Source organism: Salmo trutta, chromosome 5 (genome assembly GCF_901001165.1).
Source record: "Salmo trutta chromosome 5, fSalTru1.1, whole genome shotgun sequence".
In the NCBI taxonomy this organism is placed as follows: domain Eukaryota; kingdom Metazoa; phylum Chordata; class Actinopteri; order Salmoniformes; family Salmonidae; genus Salmo; species Salmo trutta.
The window spans coordinates 7,285,458-7,303,510 of record NC_042961.1 but is presented as its reverse complement, the minus strand read 5'-3'; the positions used below and the strand labels follow the sequence as shown (position 1 = coordinate 7,303,510).

At 41.1% G+C, this 18,053-nt stretch overlaps 1 protein-coding gene across 1 annotated transcript; it reads right to left on the bottom strand.

Moving 5' to 3' along the window:
* Positions 1–435: 435 nt before the first annotated feature.
* On the bottom strand, positions 436–3,478 carry LOC115193578 (zinc finger protein 503). Its single transcript, XM_029752360.1, has 2 exons — positions 2,925–3,478; positions 436–2,518 (listed from the first exon to the last, which is right to left on the bottom strand). Exons 1-2 carry the CDS (start codon positions 3,165–3,167, stop codon positions 1,118–1,120), a joined length of 1,644 nt encoding a protein of 547 aa, XP_029608220.1. The 5' UTR covers positions 3,168–3,478; the 3' UTR covers positions 436–1,117.
* Positions 3,479–18,053: the final 14,575 nt, after the last annotated feature.

The following is an 18,053-nucleotide window of genomic DNA, read 5'->3' as shown; positions in this document are numbered from 1 at the left end:
CAAAAGGAGGCGTTCTCTGTTTGTTGCTCGAGGGGATCACTATTAACCAGGCAATGTCAAGAGACATTTTTCTATATCACCAAATATTGAAAACTCTATTTAGCCAACGATACTTATTTGGAAATGACCTTCTAAATCCAATCACTACAGCAATAATGTCAAAACTCAACGTCAATCAACAATTATTAACATGCTTTGATGGATGTATCCCGTTTTAGAATATGCAGACACACTGGCAAACAGCACGCTCACACACTCAATCATGACGTTCAGCTAGCTATACATTATTGTTGAAATAATGTCCAATCTTAGTTGCATTCGATTTCAAAGTTGTGTGTTTAGTTTTAAAATAGCCTAGTGTTTCAACTTTCAAGAATTCAAATTATTTAGTTTAAAACAATGGATCATGCTAAAAAAAAAACACATTAAACTCTATAGAGATGTAGTAGAAAGAAAGTGCACTTTAAAGTGAACATTTTTAAAAAACACAGCCTACCCTGTAAATAACGTTCCAGTTTGTTGTATAGGCAACCAGTTAATAAGATTAACTTCCCAGATCAGCACATCTCATTATGTCAATTTAAATCATAAAGAAACCAGAAACTGTTTAATGAAATAGCATGTTAAAAATGTAAGTCTTGTTGTTATCATAAAAGGAGGCACACGGAAATATGGAACAAAATCCTTTCTTATTTTTCCAGAATACATACAAAAAAATACCAATTCTCTTCCCATGGTATACACCTGAAAAATAACGGCAATTTTAAAGTGGACAATTTGGGATTTTAAGAAACAAACATGCATGTCAATTATTTTCTTTTCAATGAAACATTAAATAAGAACAATACAATCATAGCAATTTCAAATGAACATCGAAATGAAAACCTCTATTTTATTAGTATTCTACCATGTGTGTTTTCATTTTACCTATAGAGTTCAGTTTAAACATAATGCACTTCGAGTCTTTCAAATATCTTCCATTTGTAGCCATTATTGTCCGCTTTCAGTCGACATAAATAAATACAGTCCACGGATCCTGTCCATAGGTGGAGCATTGATATAAAAGTCTTTATATTTGCATTTTATAATTATAAACTTTTCAAAAGTGAAGTGTGTTTCACTGGTATCCCAGTGCCGATGCTGTGGTGAGTCTCTGGCCGTACAGGGCATATGGGGAGTAGTATGGCCCGGTAGCTGCGGGGACGGGAACAGGGGCTCCGGTAGGCAGAGGGCTCTTGGAGTACGGATGGTAACGGCTGCTTAGTCCCAGCGCGTGATGCGGACTCCTCAGGGTCAGTGTCCCGGGGCTTCCGGGGCCTCCTGACTGCGGCATGTGCATGTGGCACGCCATAGCTGCAGCTGCAGCACTAGCTAAAGATGAGGAACTAGGGTAACCCGATATCAACTTTTCCGCCCCGGTGAAGGCGGTATGCGTCCGCAGGTGAATCAGCAGCTCCTCGGAAGAGGAGAAACGCTTGTCGCAGGGTCCGTTCGCCGACACCCAGTTACAGACGTGAGGAAGGGGGTCGTTGGGGAGCATGAAACCATAGGGGTACAAAGGGTGTCCACTGAACGACTGCGGAGAGGAGTGCATGCCGTGCAAAAGGTGTGTCGGGTACATGTGGTGGTACCCGGATTTCATTGCGTTGTCGTGGCACTGCTGTGAGGCACTGGCAGCGCCCGCTAAGTGGCTGGCACAATGGTAACTTAAGCAGTAAGGGTCTCTACACAGGCTGGCTGACATGATGGAGGGTGGAGAGGCCCCAGCCAGCGGGCTGGATCCGGCCTTACTGCAGCCCATGCTGGCCAGCTGTGCGTTAACCAGGCTGCCGCCGTGGGGGAGGTAGTGTTGGGGATAACCTGCGTAGGCCCCTAAACTCCCGGGGTAGTGCATGCCAGCAGGCGGCAGGGGAAAAACTGTCTGACCAGGTTTGTAAGGAGAGACTGGGGCTACAAGTCCTGACCCCAGTCCAGAAGCTGAGGAAACGGAGGTTATGGAGGACGATTCCGAAGAAGGGGCTTTGGACCCGGGCGTCTCCTGGTGCTGGTTCACCTCCACGTTAATTCCACCGCAACTCACACTTATTCTGCTGTGGCTGTTAGTGGTTCCAGATCCATCCGTTGTGCCATTTTTATTACAATCTGAATCTTTCTTGTCCTCCCTGTCTCCACACTTCCCCTCAGACGGCATGGGAGAGGCAGAAGTGCTGGAGTTGGGGCTGCCTGTCCGTGGCGTGAACGGCTGACAGGTGGCGCTCGGTACTCGGAAACCAGTCTTCTCTCCACTCGAAACGCCCGAGGACGAGTCCTTCTTATCGGACGGTTTCGAATACGGTTTGAAGCTAGATTTGTCATCCACACCGATGTCGCTCATTTTTAATGGACCGGATTTGGATTCCTTGTCACTAGATCCATTTGATGTAACTGAGGAGAGTTTGGAAGAGGGAGGGGGGTCCGGTTTACCGATTTGAGAGCATGTCTGCGCCAGCAGTGCCAACGGACTCTTCTTGGCATCTAGCTGTAGAGAAAACAACAGGACCGATATTTACAAATTGAATAGTGAAAAAATATATAAAAACAGTCTCAAACAATAGAGGACTTTTGGTCGAAATGCATCCAGCAACGGAATGTCCGAGCCCTTCTCCGCCGCCACCCCCAAATAAAAGAGTAGTGCGCAATGCGCAGCTTTTACGCGAGAGAATAGCCGAGCTCTAAGAGAACATTTCCTACATTTATAAAACATGTATTTTACCAATGATCTCTATAATAGAATAGCCCACTTCTACACTTCGATATATTACATTGTTAATTATATGCTGTTTCCTGTGGTACATTCCGGGATAACCGTTTCTATTCGTAATGATTACAAAACAACAAAAACATTCAACTTTTACTTATTCATTCAGCAGTTTTTTTAATCTTACCTCAATGGGGCTAATCGGGGTAGATGGTAACGGTTGAAGATACTCTGGGTGCAAAATGTGTCCTGATCGTGCAGTAAGCATTCTCAAAACCTTGATGGGGACTCGCTTAGCTTGCCGTAGATGGTCCGACGGGGGAACGGAGTGAAGAAAAGGCTTGTTGATGTTATTCCGAGAGTCGATGCTCTCCCAGACTAGATGAGTATTACTATTGCTCAGCGCAGACACCGAGGGCGATGTGATCATGTCCTAATTATCACGAAATTAGTCGGTAATGCATTTATCAGATTCATCAAGAACGGCGAAAAGCAATTACAACCTCTCTCAAAAAAATCAGGAGAGAAAAAAAAGTGGTGGTATTGCGTGTAATAATCCGTATAGTGAGAGGAAAATAAGAAGGTGCGGCTGGTAAGCAGGAAGAAGATACAGGAGAGTGAGTGCGATGTTATCGCGGATCCGAGGCTGCGTCTTGCATCATAGGCATAGCGCGTTCTGTGTCTCCCAGCAGGTCCGCTCACTATACTCCCAAAGTACGAACTGGTAGAAATGCTCACTTCAAAAGCATCTGAATTAGTCCGAGATTAAAGCCTTTGCCGCCTTCCAATCAAATGGGACCCTGAGGTGATTGGAGGGTCAAGGGGATGTGACGTTCTCCTCTATTTTTACAGCGCGGGGGAGGAGATAGGGAGGAATAGTTGGGTTGTTGTGCGCGCTCTCACCATCATCGAGGCAGGACAGGGCAAGGCTTGTTTTGATTTTTCAGCGTCTGAAAAAGTACTGTATATAGACGCAAGTGAAGGTATTTGGCAAATGAATTGGTTGGCGATGTGGTAATGGTTATTACTGGAAGACATAAGCTACATTATATTTAGGAGAAGGTAAATGTACTAATAAAAATACATTAAATCGTTATTACATTTGTTTTCTAATGACTAATGCACTAATAAGCATTGTTTTTGGCACTTTTGGCCTATTGAATCTTAACACAAGCCTGTATCTTAGTCTACACATACATTTTCCAATGTGAATTATATCCCACAACCAGAAGATCAACCACTTCAACTGGATTCAGACAAGCGTTGACAGGAACAGACCAATGCAGTGATGGAGGGATGAGAATGTCACATGTTTTCAGTAGTTTATAATATACACCGCCCTTCTCCACCCTTCCGTCAACTGTCAATTCTGCTCCACCGCAATCAATCAGTTATTTGTCAGGGGCTGTCAATCCGGCCTTGATTTGACAGCTATTGTAGCGGATTACATGCGAGCATAGTTGCATGGGGAAAAGGGGACACATGGAAAGAGAGAGAGGCATCTGAGAAAAGAGACTTCATTTGGACGAAATCAATCTTTCTCGTGTTAAATTAAATATGTATATACGCATCGACAATATGCTGACTGCAAAGCGCTATGCTTCTTTTTCAGATTTAATCATAAGTGTCCATGGAATTTAGGACGGTATTTGAAAATTAATAAGGATATTGACTTGGCTAAACTAACCACATTTTACAAGGTTCTCCTCAAACAGCGACCGAAGGCTCATCTCGGTCGCAGATTCACTTGGATTTATGCCTCGTTCACGTGCTAGTCGGAACTAAGAAAATCGGAAATTTCCGACTTGCTAACTGTTGTAGTTATTTGTACAGGTGCCGCGTTCAAACCAGTTAGCAAGTCGGATATTTCCGAGTTTCCTAGTTCAGACTAGCACGTGAACGCGGCATAAATTAAGCATTTTCAACGTTTTCCCTCCCTGTCAAATACTTCAAAAAGAGGAATGTGTCCCCAACCGCACTAAACACGCCATAGAGTTTAGGTGCTCTGATGTTATTTCTTTTTATCTAACTAGGCAAGTCAGTTAAGAACAAATTCGTATTTACAATTTGTAAGTCGCTCTGGATAAGAGCGTCTGCTAAATTACGTAAATGTAAATCAATGACGGTATAGGAACAGTGGGTTAACTGCCTTGTTCAGGGGCAGAACGACAGATTTTTACCTTGTCAGCTCGGAGGTTCGATCAAACAACCTTTAGGTTACTGGCCCAATCCCCTAACCACTAACTGACCTGTCAGAAATAGTTAAAAGTCGAACAGAGTCTACTATTATATTATATTCATGTTCCTGCGTAAGGACATTACTTGATAATGGACTTACCTACGTTTAGCCTACATAAGGGAAACTTTATGGCTAAAATTACATTTAAATGTAATAATGTGAATTGCTTGAAATGTGACCAGAAAGTGTTTTTGAATGGCAATCTAGCAGTGTTGCTTAGTAGGCTATATGGGAGCATTTAACATTCTTTTGAATAGGCAATATGAACAACACAGTTATTAGTGGAAGGCAAAGTTCCCCATAACAAAGTCACTCCGAGCAGGGACAGCGGCGTATCCAACACACGTCAACATGTAAGTTCACATTACTGAGTGAAACATAATGTCCTGGATTCTCAGCAAAGGCGAACAATAACCACTTTCCCTCACAGATCCAAACGTACGTATATGTATCGTAAAAAAAACGTCATTCGCCTCTGGCACATTGTTATCTCCCCAACAACAATGACAAATAAAAGGGAACAAAAAAACTAGTCCAGACATTTTATATTGATGTCAACTCGATTTTATTTACATACAATGCAAATTATTTATTTTATTTAAGAGGGAGACAAGAGGGGTGACTGAAAGATAAATAAAAGAGAAATGGTGTGTCAGACCGCTGAGAAAATAAGTTTCAAATGCCTTGAACTATTCACCGCTGAGATGGCTAATCAGTATTGAGGCTCAGGGGAATCGGGCAGCCTTTCAATGCGGGTCTCTTTTCATCTCAATCGGGATAGAGGCGCTCAATTAAAAGCCTATCAGTTTATAAGTAAATCAACGCCTATCAAAGTTGTCACTTCAAACAAAACGATTATTATTGTAACCCGCCTCCGCCATTAATCTAACTCTACCGTAATCGGTTTGACAGGTCATCTTGGAGAGCAAGAAAACCTGGAGTGGACAATCACAGGGGGGGCAGAAAAACAGCTGGAAAAGTAAATATATTTATTTTAGGCCTTCAAAGAATTTTGGTAAAATGACCGGTCTTTCGGAAAACTATGGATATATATTTGAAGTTATATTTTTATAAAAAATAGAACCAGAGTGTAAAATATTTAATTGATAGTTTAACCATATGGGAATTATCGACAGAATATGACGTGAATTATTTTACTTTGTAGGCTACTCAAGTGTCACTGCATGGCAACATTGGCCCAAAGGCCTATTCACATGAAACTGAAACTTGCAGCCCATTGAAGCCTTACCATATAATTAATGTTCTTATCGCAGAAGCAAAAACTGCTATAGACATAAACTGCTATCAATGTTGTATATTTTGAGCTCTTTAATAAAGGAAATATCTAAAATGAATTTACATTGTAGCCTAATGTCGTTTATCTGATATCTTATTTACATTTTAAGCCATACATATATTTTATGTTAATTGTTCACTAATGTTAATTGCAACGTAATGGCCTCCTACTCGTTTTATTTTCAAACCATACTGAACGCAATTTGTGAATACCTTCCTCATTACTCGGTGTGCACAAAACTGCATTAAATTCATTACTGTCGAATTACTACATAAATCAATTAAATTACGTTGAGACATTTATTTTTTGGAGACTTACAAAGTGGAAACATAACTAAGCAAGAAAGTGTCTTACAAATGCAATTTTCCCGTGGCCCTTAATTGCTGTGGACTTTGAAGTACAAGAAGGAGAAAACGGCCCTTCTTTCTATCAATCCAAATGTTGTCTAGTCTGGCAGAATAGGAAGAGAACGTTTCACAATATGCAAAAGATATATGATTGATAAACGTCAGTCTAACTGTTTTCTGTAAGGGCTGTCAGCCCGTGACAAAATACGTGAGTTATTATGGCAAAGGGCAACCATAAATTCCCAGTGTCAGGCGAAACCCCTCTTTATTGTCGGTTGACTAATGAGGTTCTACACCAGATTCCAAATACTCGATATTTCCGTTAAATGGAAACACATTTTTCCCTGCCATAATTCATGATATTTAAATAGAAAGTTTTAAAAGTCCCCATATACTTCATAACGACGACATGTTTATGAATCACTCCCTATATGTAAATATAATTATTTAAAGCAGCACGAGAGTAGCTTGGGCTGTACGTTGGACTGTCAGTTCTGCTCTAGGTTATATGCCTCCTTAGCAGAGGGCTGCAGCGAAGGCAACATTTAATATATTACATTGGGTTTAGAATTTAGGTTTTCATTCCCCTATATAGGGAGTATTGGAATTCTGCTAATTAAATAGCCTACTTTTATAACGCAAATACATTTTCGATGACGCACAGTGAGTTTGTCGCCGACTATATTAAAGACTGTTTTTTGTTTTGTTTTGCAATATGACTTACTTTTCTGTCGTAACAAGCGAATATGCTCTCGCATCCATTATTTTATTTTTGCATCCAAGGAGTTTGCTGAAAGAGTCGCCTATGGACAACTCCAAAGCGATATTTTATCATAGCTTCTCAGTCAATGGAACTAGAAAAATAGCCTATATTATATTCCAGTTAAAAGCATGCACGGTGGAGAACAAACGTAGGGTACACATTTTTATCAGAGGTAAAAGGTGAAAAAGGGCGCATAGAACCAAGACTTACAACACCATGTTCCGAAGTGAAACGACAGATCTGTGAAAACACTGCGCAAACGTAATCCTTTGTTTACTAATGTTGAATTGCAAAGATCACACGATACATTTATCAGTTACATTGTTACAATATGATATTGTGGGACATAGTTGGCTACAAATACAACGACTGGAGCACGCGTGTTTTCCAGCAGCGGAGCCTCGAGAGCTCGAGCTGGGCAGAGCAGAAAGAGGATTTTCCGCGTCAGGGAGGATCTAAAATGACGTCACTAACATTCCCTCTGAATAACCAACATAGATAGGTCGGGTCCACATTTGCAGGGGTTGCGTTATTACAAGGCACAATAACACCTTTTTATGAGTTCAACTAGTATTTAGGAGCCATTTTGGCTTATTTATGTGCTCATGTGTTGTGTGTTTATCTTGTCTATCTAGGGGCATTTTAACTTGCTTTGTACAATAGAGGCACTCTCACCAGGGTCCAGGTCACTAGTCACATGGATAGGGGTACACAGGTGATGAGAAGTAATAGCATAGGTGAGAAGAGAGAGCATGTGGTTATTACCATCATACTAGAAAAGTATTGCATCCAAAGTTTCTCTTTTTAATTTATCTAAAATATCACCCAAAAACAAGATCTACTGTGGAAAGCAGGGTTGAGGTCAATTCTGAATTGAGTTGTGCATTGCTCTTAATTCCAATTCAATTCTGGAATTTGAATTGGCCACACCCCACAGGAAACAGAATTTGAATATAATTTAAATTAAAGGAAGTAGAATGTAATTAAATCAGAGAGGAAGAGGCAAAGCGAGAGATTTTACTCTGCCCAAAATGTGCCACAAAAATAACCCCACGATGTGATGAATTTTTGTATGACGATCAATTAGTGTCAAATTTGGCCAACCAAAAAAATGTAATAGCTAACTTGCTACGTGAGGTTTATTTGATCTAATAGAAGTTTCGTAATTAGGTTGTCATGAATCCACTGATATAAGTGGCATTTTGGAAACTGAAAGAAAAAAACTTTATATCAGTAGTTGTGCCTGTAAATAGGACTCATCATGGATATAACCTGTTTTAGCATGGTCATTGCCATTGAGGGCTTCCACTATTTTAAAGTTGTCAACTGGGTGGGGATTCCTATGAGTTGGGAGCAATCTAGCAATGAAGAACAAGAAAATTGGCTACTTAAAAAAAATGGAGATAACGTCTGTGACAGCATCATTGAGGCTATGATGGCACAGGCTGCGGCCCAAACACTTAAAAGACACACCCTATCCCCTCAGCCCTAAAATTAAGTGGATACTTATGATGATGTATCATGACATCTGACAAGTATACACTTGCAGGGCAAGGGGCAAGAGAGAAACAAATCATTTTTTTAAAATGGATCACCCTTGGCAGAAATTCGTCACTCGTTCATCCCGCGATGATTGTGTTTTCAGCCACCGGTAGCTTGTCGGTGCTTTATATGCACTACAGTCAATTATCAGTGCATGTCTACTTATATTAAATATATAATCATTAATATATGCCTACTGTATGACAGCTAGCTAACTAACGTCAATCTGCCTAGTTGGTACTTCTGTAAATGTTTTATTTCTACAATTTCCAAAAGATAACCAAACAAAAACATATTTACAAGACGTGTTTGTGCCGTCATGTGCATTCGTAGCACAATTTCTAACTTATTTACATTCGTTTTGACTTACACTTGTATGTTGACTTCTCCATTGATGTTGTTTTTAAGTTTTCGCTGACTTTTTTTAGCGGATGTACAATCGTCGCGAATTGAATTGTGGGGAGTTTCAGGCCCCGGAGTGAACATAATTGCACAATCGCAAAGCCGACGAAAAATGAGGGCTGAGGGGCTTACGTTGCAAACTTCCCTTGCTTGGCTAATCATTTGGACCGCCCTCAAAGATGGAGATGGGGATTCGCCCAAGGGCATAAGGCGAGGGTAAGTGGACAAGGGTGTGTCTTTTAAGTGTTCGGACTGCAGACACAGAAACAAAGATGAGTCCTCTATAAATCTCTATTGACTGTTTACATGCGTATCTGCCCTCTCATTGGCTAGAATGGTCCCACCTGATCTTGCCTTCTCCTGTCTGTCTTCCATCTTTGAGGACATATATTTCCATTGTTAGAGAGGTCACACGAATATCTTGTCAACATAATAAACAATCTTTGATTCAATGAAATTGAAGTGGCTTATTTATTCTACACATTAACATAAACATTTTAATTTTGACATAATATATGGTAACCAATACCATAAGGTTGACATTTTTTCTCAAAATCATTCTCCTAAAACAATTTTAAATAATTACAGTGGTTTGGAAATATTCTAAGATCCTGTTGTGGATTGCTGATATAATTAATAACTCCATTCATGTTTTTAAATATGCATTAGATCAGACACTGCAGTACAGAAGAGAACAATCTAACATTTCATGACAAAGAAAAATATTGTTTGACATCTTTTAGTTATCATCAAACTAATATTTGCAATGGTATGCGTATTCTTTGCATTATTAAGTGGCATATCCTTTAGATAACAAAAATTATGAAATTAATGAGACTTTCATGTTTTATGTCTCAGTTGAATTGGTTTGAATTAAATTCTACTTCTTTCAATTCAAATTCTGCTTCCTGTGGGGTACGGCCAATAAAAATTTATGGTTTTAATTTAATTAAATTCACAAATTTAAAACTGACCCCAACGCTGGTGGAAAGCCATTTCTAGGTGGACGAGTCATGAACTGCTCTCAACCTATGATCATGTGATCTTCCCAATATTTAGGTACAGAGGTACCTCTAGAGAACCCAAGGGGCCATGCTGTACAGTCCTCCTTCTTGGGTTCTTAGTTGAACATATGGACCACAGCGGTTTCAATGTGAACTACAATCGCGACGCTCTGTTTTAACATTTAGAAATTTTAATAATCCTCACTTGCAGTACAGTTTTGTAAACCTTTGGAACATAACTTTTATATCAGCCAGAAATAGAATTTCAAATACAAAATATACTGTACGCAAGTTGCACGCAGCTGTTGTGTCCACAATGACTCCAGCCGATTTAGGCTACGACACATCCTCTAACCTTGCACTACCATTGGACCATTCTACATTTCCATCTAGGAGTACAAAAGCTCTGGAGCATTGGGGGCTTCCGAGTGTAGCAGAGGTCTAACATGCTGACCACACCGCTCGCATCACGTGTGCGAGCGTAGCAAAATAAATGTAAACATACATGTTATTCAATCATTGCACCCACACTGCTCGTGCACCTCAGCGAGCGTCTGCGTGGCCAGGCGCTAAAATACAAATCGGTTCTATTTGTGACGCTCAACGCGCTGCAAGTCCGGCCTCTCCCATCTCCTCATTGGTTTTTAAGAGCATATACCAACGTGCCATCTCCTCATTGGTGTTAAGGAGTATATACCCACATGGGTGATTGAAAGATGAACTGAGGTCCACACTCCAGTCCAGTTGGTGGCGGTAATGCACTTAAAGTTGGTTGCCAACTGCCATATCAAGTCTGGAAGTCCCGCCTCCCATCAATTCATTGGTTCTCACAACAAACATACTTCCCGTACTTCCTGTAAACAAAAGCCAACGTGGGTGCTTGAAAGATGGATGAGGAGAGATTTATCGTGGAAGTAGAGAAGTACTCAATTTTATATGATGCATCTTTAATATTCTACATGGATCCAACTAAAAAAGATGTGGTCTGGAGAGAGATTGCAAAGACAATGCGCATTTCAGGTAAAGTATAACCACCCAATGTTCATCCCCCAGTATAAAACAAACTAGCTAGCTGAATGTCAGGGATGCAAACTGCTGAGGGCCCAAAAAGGTGATACTTTTTTTGCACTGAAACATGAAAATAAAATCCCTGCTAGGGGGAAATGCAGGTTTTAACTAATTTAACAACAAATAATATGATCTACATGATCAGTCTCTGTGTGTAAAGCCGCAAACAAACATGGTCTCTTTTTTGTTTTCTTGAGTAAGGCAGCTCCAAAATGCAGGCGTTTCATCCTAGCTCAGTGCTTTCTGTGGTGGTGGGGCAAACCAGCAGAAAATAGGAGCATTGCGCCTGTTTTGCTCAATGTTCTGTCACTCATGGGGACACTAAATCACAGACCAAGTCTAAGTCCTTAGTAAGGGTAGACATCAAACATTTCAGCCCTGCCATAGAGTTACATTGTAAGTGCCCTTCCAAGAAGGCTCAAGGTCATTGGGCACAGATAAAATGATGTCATATCACATATGTACAGTAACTTTGATTGGACTGATCATGTCAACATCTTACCTTCAAAATCTTAGCTAGCAGTCACCATTATGAATCAAGTCGACAATCTAATGGCAAATCCTTTTCATATGAAGATAAATAGTGAAGTGAAATTAGAGATAAAACGTATCGGTGCTCATCGGCCATTGGACATAAACATTACACAACAAGTTGGATATTGCTAATTCAACATTGAGTGGTTTGGAAGGAATCAGTGGCTAACTGCAAGCATTGCAAAGCAATCACTAGCCTGCTATTCAGTGGAGTGGCTGTGTTTTGTTCCCACCATAAATCCAGAGAATTCCAGACTTTGATGACCAAACTTGCCCAGAAAGGACAAGTCAGCAAGGTGAGTCCAAAAATGTCCAAAAATGCCTTGTATGCTGCTGCATAAATTATATATATAATATATATATAAATTATATTATATATATAAATTATATAATATATGTTTATATAAATTATATTATATATATATATTATATATATACTGTAGCTAATGAAAGTAATACTAAGTGTATGTTGTGTAGTAAGATGTTAGTAGCCCATGTGCCTCACCCTAATAATTTGGTCTATTTATCACCAACGCGGTATTGTAAACACATCATTTGTGGCCGGTGTGTGATTGTTAGCATACTTTGTTTTGTACAGTTTTGACAGTGCTACTGATAGTAGTGGTGATGCTTGGCTTGCATGTGCAAATTCAGCACACACAACATTCTATAAAAGAATTGTGTTATTTAACATGTCAAATTAAAAGCTTATTTAACGAGTCAAAGTGTTATTTGACGTATCTTTTTTTATCAGACAAAGACCCAAACTGCATTCAATATGCCTCACCCTAATAATTTTGCCTATTTTCACCTCTTAATATAGCCTACTGTTCTAATTTGGTGGTGCACATGTAGCCTATAACCTGTTTTATAGAAACGTAATCATCGAATATTGTAAGAGCTTTCATTGTCTGCTTATATGCCCCCTTTATTTATCCTACGGTTCTGACTTGGTGTACAGGGAGGTCACTGTAAAAACGGCCCATGTTATGAATTCTGTCGCTGTACATTTCAAAAGTGCTGAACAAATAGTTATAATGACTACACTACGTCCGTCGTCGCTCGCTCATTAATGTCTTAATTGAAATTATGGATTGCCTTTTATCCGCTTGTCGTCCCCTTATGCCATAGTTTGTACATCTCAATTGTCAGTAGAAACCACATTTGTTTAAGCAAGTCAGCCATATCAGCTATGTTTTTTTAAAAGGCAGTAAATGAGTTTGAATGAACTGTCTCGCTGCCAGACAAGTCTCTGCTGATAGCCAGGTGTAGCAGTGGTAAGGTTTTGGGAATGCTTCATCACCTTCTCACCCCCATAGTCAGGCTTCTCACCTACCTCGTCGTTATCATTCAGTGGACGCGCTGCTGTAGCTTTCTAGTGCGCACGCTGATTCTGTAACTAGCAAGTTGGTTGTCTCTTCTCTTTAGTCGTGTGCTGCATTCTGTTGTTATGTGAACAATTGTCTGAGCCTTGGATACAGCCAGTATTGCGCTAAACGTGCATCATGCCACCCCTCCCAAACTTTTCTCATCAGATCTACACAAATCACGTAGGTTACCTATTTTGGATTCAAAACGGTGAATTTCACCAAAAGGTGACTAGTTTGCATCCCTGTGAATGTGAATGCCATGTGTGCTGTAGCGCTTTTTGTTTTACACAGAAATACTCCAAAGCCAACAGTCCTGAGAAAATTAGGTGGAAAATTACTAGTATTTCCATTTTTCAAATGTTCATGTTTTTTATGCATTGTTGAAATAATGGTAGAATTGTGCAATAGTTGTAAAGAGTAGAATGAATACACAAAACAAATTAAGATGTTGTCAAAGTTGAACTTACCATCCCATGTTGTTAAATCAGGTAGAATGATTTTTTAACCACACACACACACACACACACACACACACACACACACACACACACACACACACACACACACACACACACACCTAAGTAGGCCTAGCTACAACCATTCTGTCCTGGAAGCCCATTCTGCCTGCCATAGAGGTGAAAAACGTTCAACTTTTCCCTGACAAACTGCATCCTGACCTGCTCTGTTGGCCTGGATGGCTATGCTTCTCATGTCTTGCCTCATCCCTGCCCCACTCTGCTGTAGACACATCTCCACATCACAAGGCTTTGTGAGGAAGTTATGAAGGATGCACATTGCAACCACTCGGGTGTCAAACTTGCTTGCCAGTTGGTTGATTTTCTTGTAGAGAATCCTCCATCTGGCTGCAAGAATCCTGAATGCCTTCTCCACTATCATTCTAGCTTGACAGAGACGATAGTTGAAGATTTAGCTGATGTTGTGCCCGGCATATGGCCTCATCAGGTAGGGCTTTAGTGGGAAGGCAGCGTACCCCACCATTGTGTATGGTATCTTTCCCAAATCTTCACCCCCAGGCAGAAAGGCACCTTGGGGCACCTACAGGGTTTTTGACGCCATTGACCTTCCAAGTGGGGAGTTGGCATAGACTCCGCCGTCGCTGTTTCTCTCAAAACCCCCTACCTGAATAGCTGTGAAGCGGTATTTGGCATCCACAAGGGCGAGTAGGACCATGGAGAAGGTTCCTTTATTATAAAAAAAACGGCTCCTTGAGTTTGCTGGTTTGGTGATCATAATATGTTTTCCATCAACCAATCCCAAACAATTGGGTAAGTCCCATTTTTCATTAAACTCTTGAGAAATGTGTCTCCAGGTTTCTTCAGTAGGTCGTGGCAGATGGGTCGCCAGCATCCTCCTCTCTATGGCCTCAAGTCTCTTTTTCACAGAACAGTGCAAACTGGCTCTAACCAGAATAGAAAGAGGAGTCTCAACGTCAACAGGGAAGAGGTGACTCCGGGATGCTGGCCTTCTAGGCAGAGTTCCTCTGTCCAGTGTTTGTGTTCTTTTGCCCATCTTAATCTTTTCTTTTTATTGGCCAGTCTGAGATATGGCTTTTTCTTTGCAACTCTGCCTAGAAGGCCAGCATCCCGGAGTCACCTCTTCACTGTTGACGTTGAGACGGGTGTTTTGTGGGTACTATTTAATGAAGCTGCCAGTTGAGGACTTGTGAGGCGTCTGTTTCTCAAACTAGACACTAATGTACTTGTCCTCTTGCTCAGTTGTGCACCGGGGCCTCCCACTCCTCTTTCTATTCTGGATAGAGCCAGTTTGCGCTGTTCTGTGAAGGGAGTAGTACACAGCTTTGTACGAGACATTCAGTTTCTTGGTAATTTTTTGCATGGAATAGCCTTCATTTCTCAGAACAAGAATAGACTGACGAGTTTCAGAAGAAAGTGCTTTGTTTCTGGCCATTTTGAGCCTGTAATCGAACCCACAAATGCTGATGCTCCAGATACTCAAATAGTCTAAAGGACAGTTATATTGCTTCTTTAAATCAGCACAACAGTTTTCAGCTGTGCTAATATATTTGCAAAAGTGTTTTATAATGATCAATTAGCCTTTTAAAATGATAAACTTGGATTAGCTAACACAACGTGCCATTGGAACACAGGAGTGATGGTTGCTGATTAAGGGCCTCTGTAGATATTCAATTTTTTTTTTTTAATCAGTCGTTTCCAGCTACAATAATCATTTAACATTACAATGTCTACACTGTATTTCTGATCAATTTGATGTTATTTTAATGGACCAAAAAACGTGTTTTTCTTTAAAAAACAAGGACATTTCTAAGTGACCCCAAACTTTTGAACGGTAGTGTATATGTTGACCTATTTTCTCAAGAGCTCAAGAGGCAACCTTAGTCTTGAAAATGCTGATTCACCTCCGCTACCACCTGTGGAGCCTGATGACGCTGAGGACGACGTGGTGTCCCTGAGCCATGACCCTGTGCTACAGATGCCTGAACAACAGTCAAGACCAACCACTACAGACACGGCTCAAGACTGGCAGCCAAGAAAAAGAACACAGAAGGTCAACCGTCAAGATGTGGATGAAAAGCTGCTTACATTTGTCAGGAGGCCAATCCCTTCTGCTGCTACCTCTGAGGATGAGGCATTTGTGCACAGCCCTGTGCCAGAGCTGAAGAAAATAGGAAGAAACAAGGGACGTCTGAAAGTGAAACTACTTTGTAAACTGGGATGACCTGTATGCAACACCTATACCACCACCACAATGGCTCTTTGATGCTCTGCATGGAAGAGGTGGACTGCAGCCTATGATGTACGGCCAGCCCAGGCATCAATACTCCTACTCACCAGGATCTAGGTTTCCAACACATAGCTGGGATGACCAGCAGGCAACACCACTGCCACCACCACGACCTGCAAGTACTCCGCATGGAAGAGGTGGACTGCAGCCAATCATGTACGATGACCCCAGGGATCGATACTCACCAGAACGTAGGTATATAGTTATAAATAAGACGAAACAAAGAACAGTGTGTCTTACGTACCTTGAGTAAAATTAAAATACAATATATAGCACCTGGTGATCTTGCTGCTCCCTTAATGTAATGAAACACATGCCTACATCTGTGGAGCATCATGATCACCAGTGTGCTGGAGTTTCTTTACACTATAGTATACTGCTTTTCTTCATGCACCTGCTTACACAATACAACCTTTCCCAATAACTTACCTTAGAGTGACAGCTAGTCTTTGCTTCGCCTCTATTGGGGCCCTGTAGTTGGTCGTCTGCTTGGTGAGGTCTGGGCCAACAAAAGACAGAAGACTCTCCATCTCTTCTGCACTCATCCAGAAGTATCACTGATGTCGAGCACGGTCCAAGAGCAGCTCCTGGACAAGGTGGTAGTATTGCCCATGCTCCCTTCACAGCACATTTATGGGATGCACCCATAACCACCTCCTCCTTACCTGTCTGCGCCTCAATAATACAAGGGCGACCAACTTTTGTTTTAGCAGGTGGAGTCTGTTAATCCATGCTGTTTATAAAAGCATACATAAAGTATTGTTTATTTTTTACTTGTTTGGATGAGTATAATATTACAGTTTCTTATTTCATGGGCTTTTATTCAGTAAATGCATTGTCTATATCTCATACCAGAGTGGTTTGATTTTAAGATGAAAGAGACTGGCTAATTATAGTACTCAGCCTGTCATCATGTATACTATAGGAATATGGGATTCGGTGAGAGGAAAGTGTCTAGAGGTGTAAAACTACAATTTGCACTTATTAAATTATACTCCTGTCCCGGAAATATCACTATTGTACAATATGCAATCATGTAATTACCCATGTTACCACTCCTCAATCGCGGTGAAATCAGAAGAATGAAAATACTGTAATGACCCGGCTGGGTCATAAAAGGAAAAGAGACGGACTCCAGGTGTGCAGGTTAGAACACAGGTTTATTCCTAAACTGGGCTATTGTTGTGGCCACAGCCCACGCCGCTAAATACCGAACGTACACAATTACACCATGTCGGGTTAAGGGTCACCCCCATAAGAACAGATCAAGGCCCGAACAGAAAGAGAGAGAGAGATGAGACAGCAATCCCTATTTATGCATTTCCAAATCCCGCGGGATTACCCATCATACCCCCCACCCTTTCCCTCTGTCCTGACACATTCAACCCCTGCTAGTAGCCATGAGAACCATAACACACCCACGAACACAGAACACAATACCGGGTCGTTACAATACATTTCAACAGGGTCACTGAAAATGTAGGCAAGAAAAAGCGCTAACGACATCGTCCCGCCCCCAAAGTAATATCATTGGTTCAGAGTTTGTTTTGATATGTCAACCTGCGTGTCCTGATCGTTTCTGCTGTGGGTGGACAAAATCAACAGAGGACGCACGTTCGGTTTGGTCAGCAAGACACTGCATCTCGGTGCTTGAGGCGTCACTGCAGACACTCTGGTTCACAACCAGCCGTGATTGGGAGTCCCATAGGACGGCGCACAATTAGCCCAGCGTCGTCCGGGTTTGGTCGTCATTGTAAATAAAAATGTGTTCTTAACTGACTTGCCTGGTAGAATACAAAATTCTAATAATTGCTTTAAGTTCACAATGTCTCCAAAACCATATCAATGTCTAGACAGAGCATTTGGGCATCGTCGGGGCAGAAAGGTACGTGGAATGACTCCAATGCAATGTAAGCAAGCAGGTCGGATCTGCTGGATACCAATTACAGGTGAATCGGGCTACAAT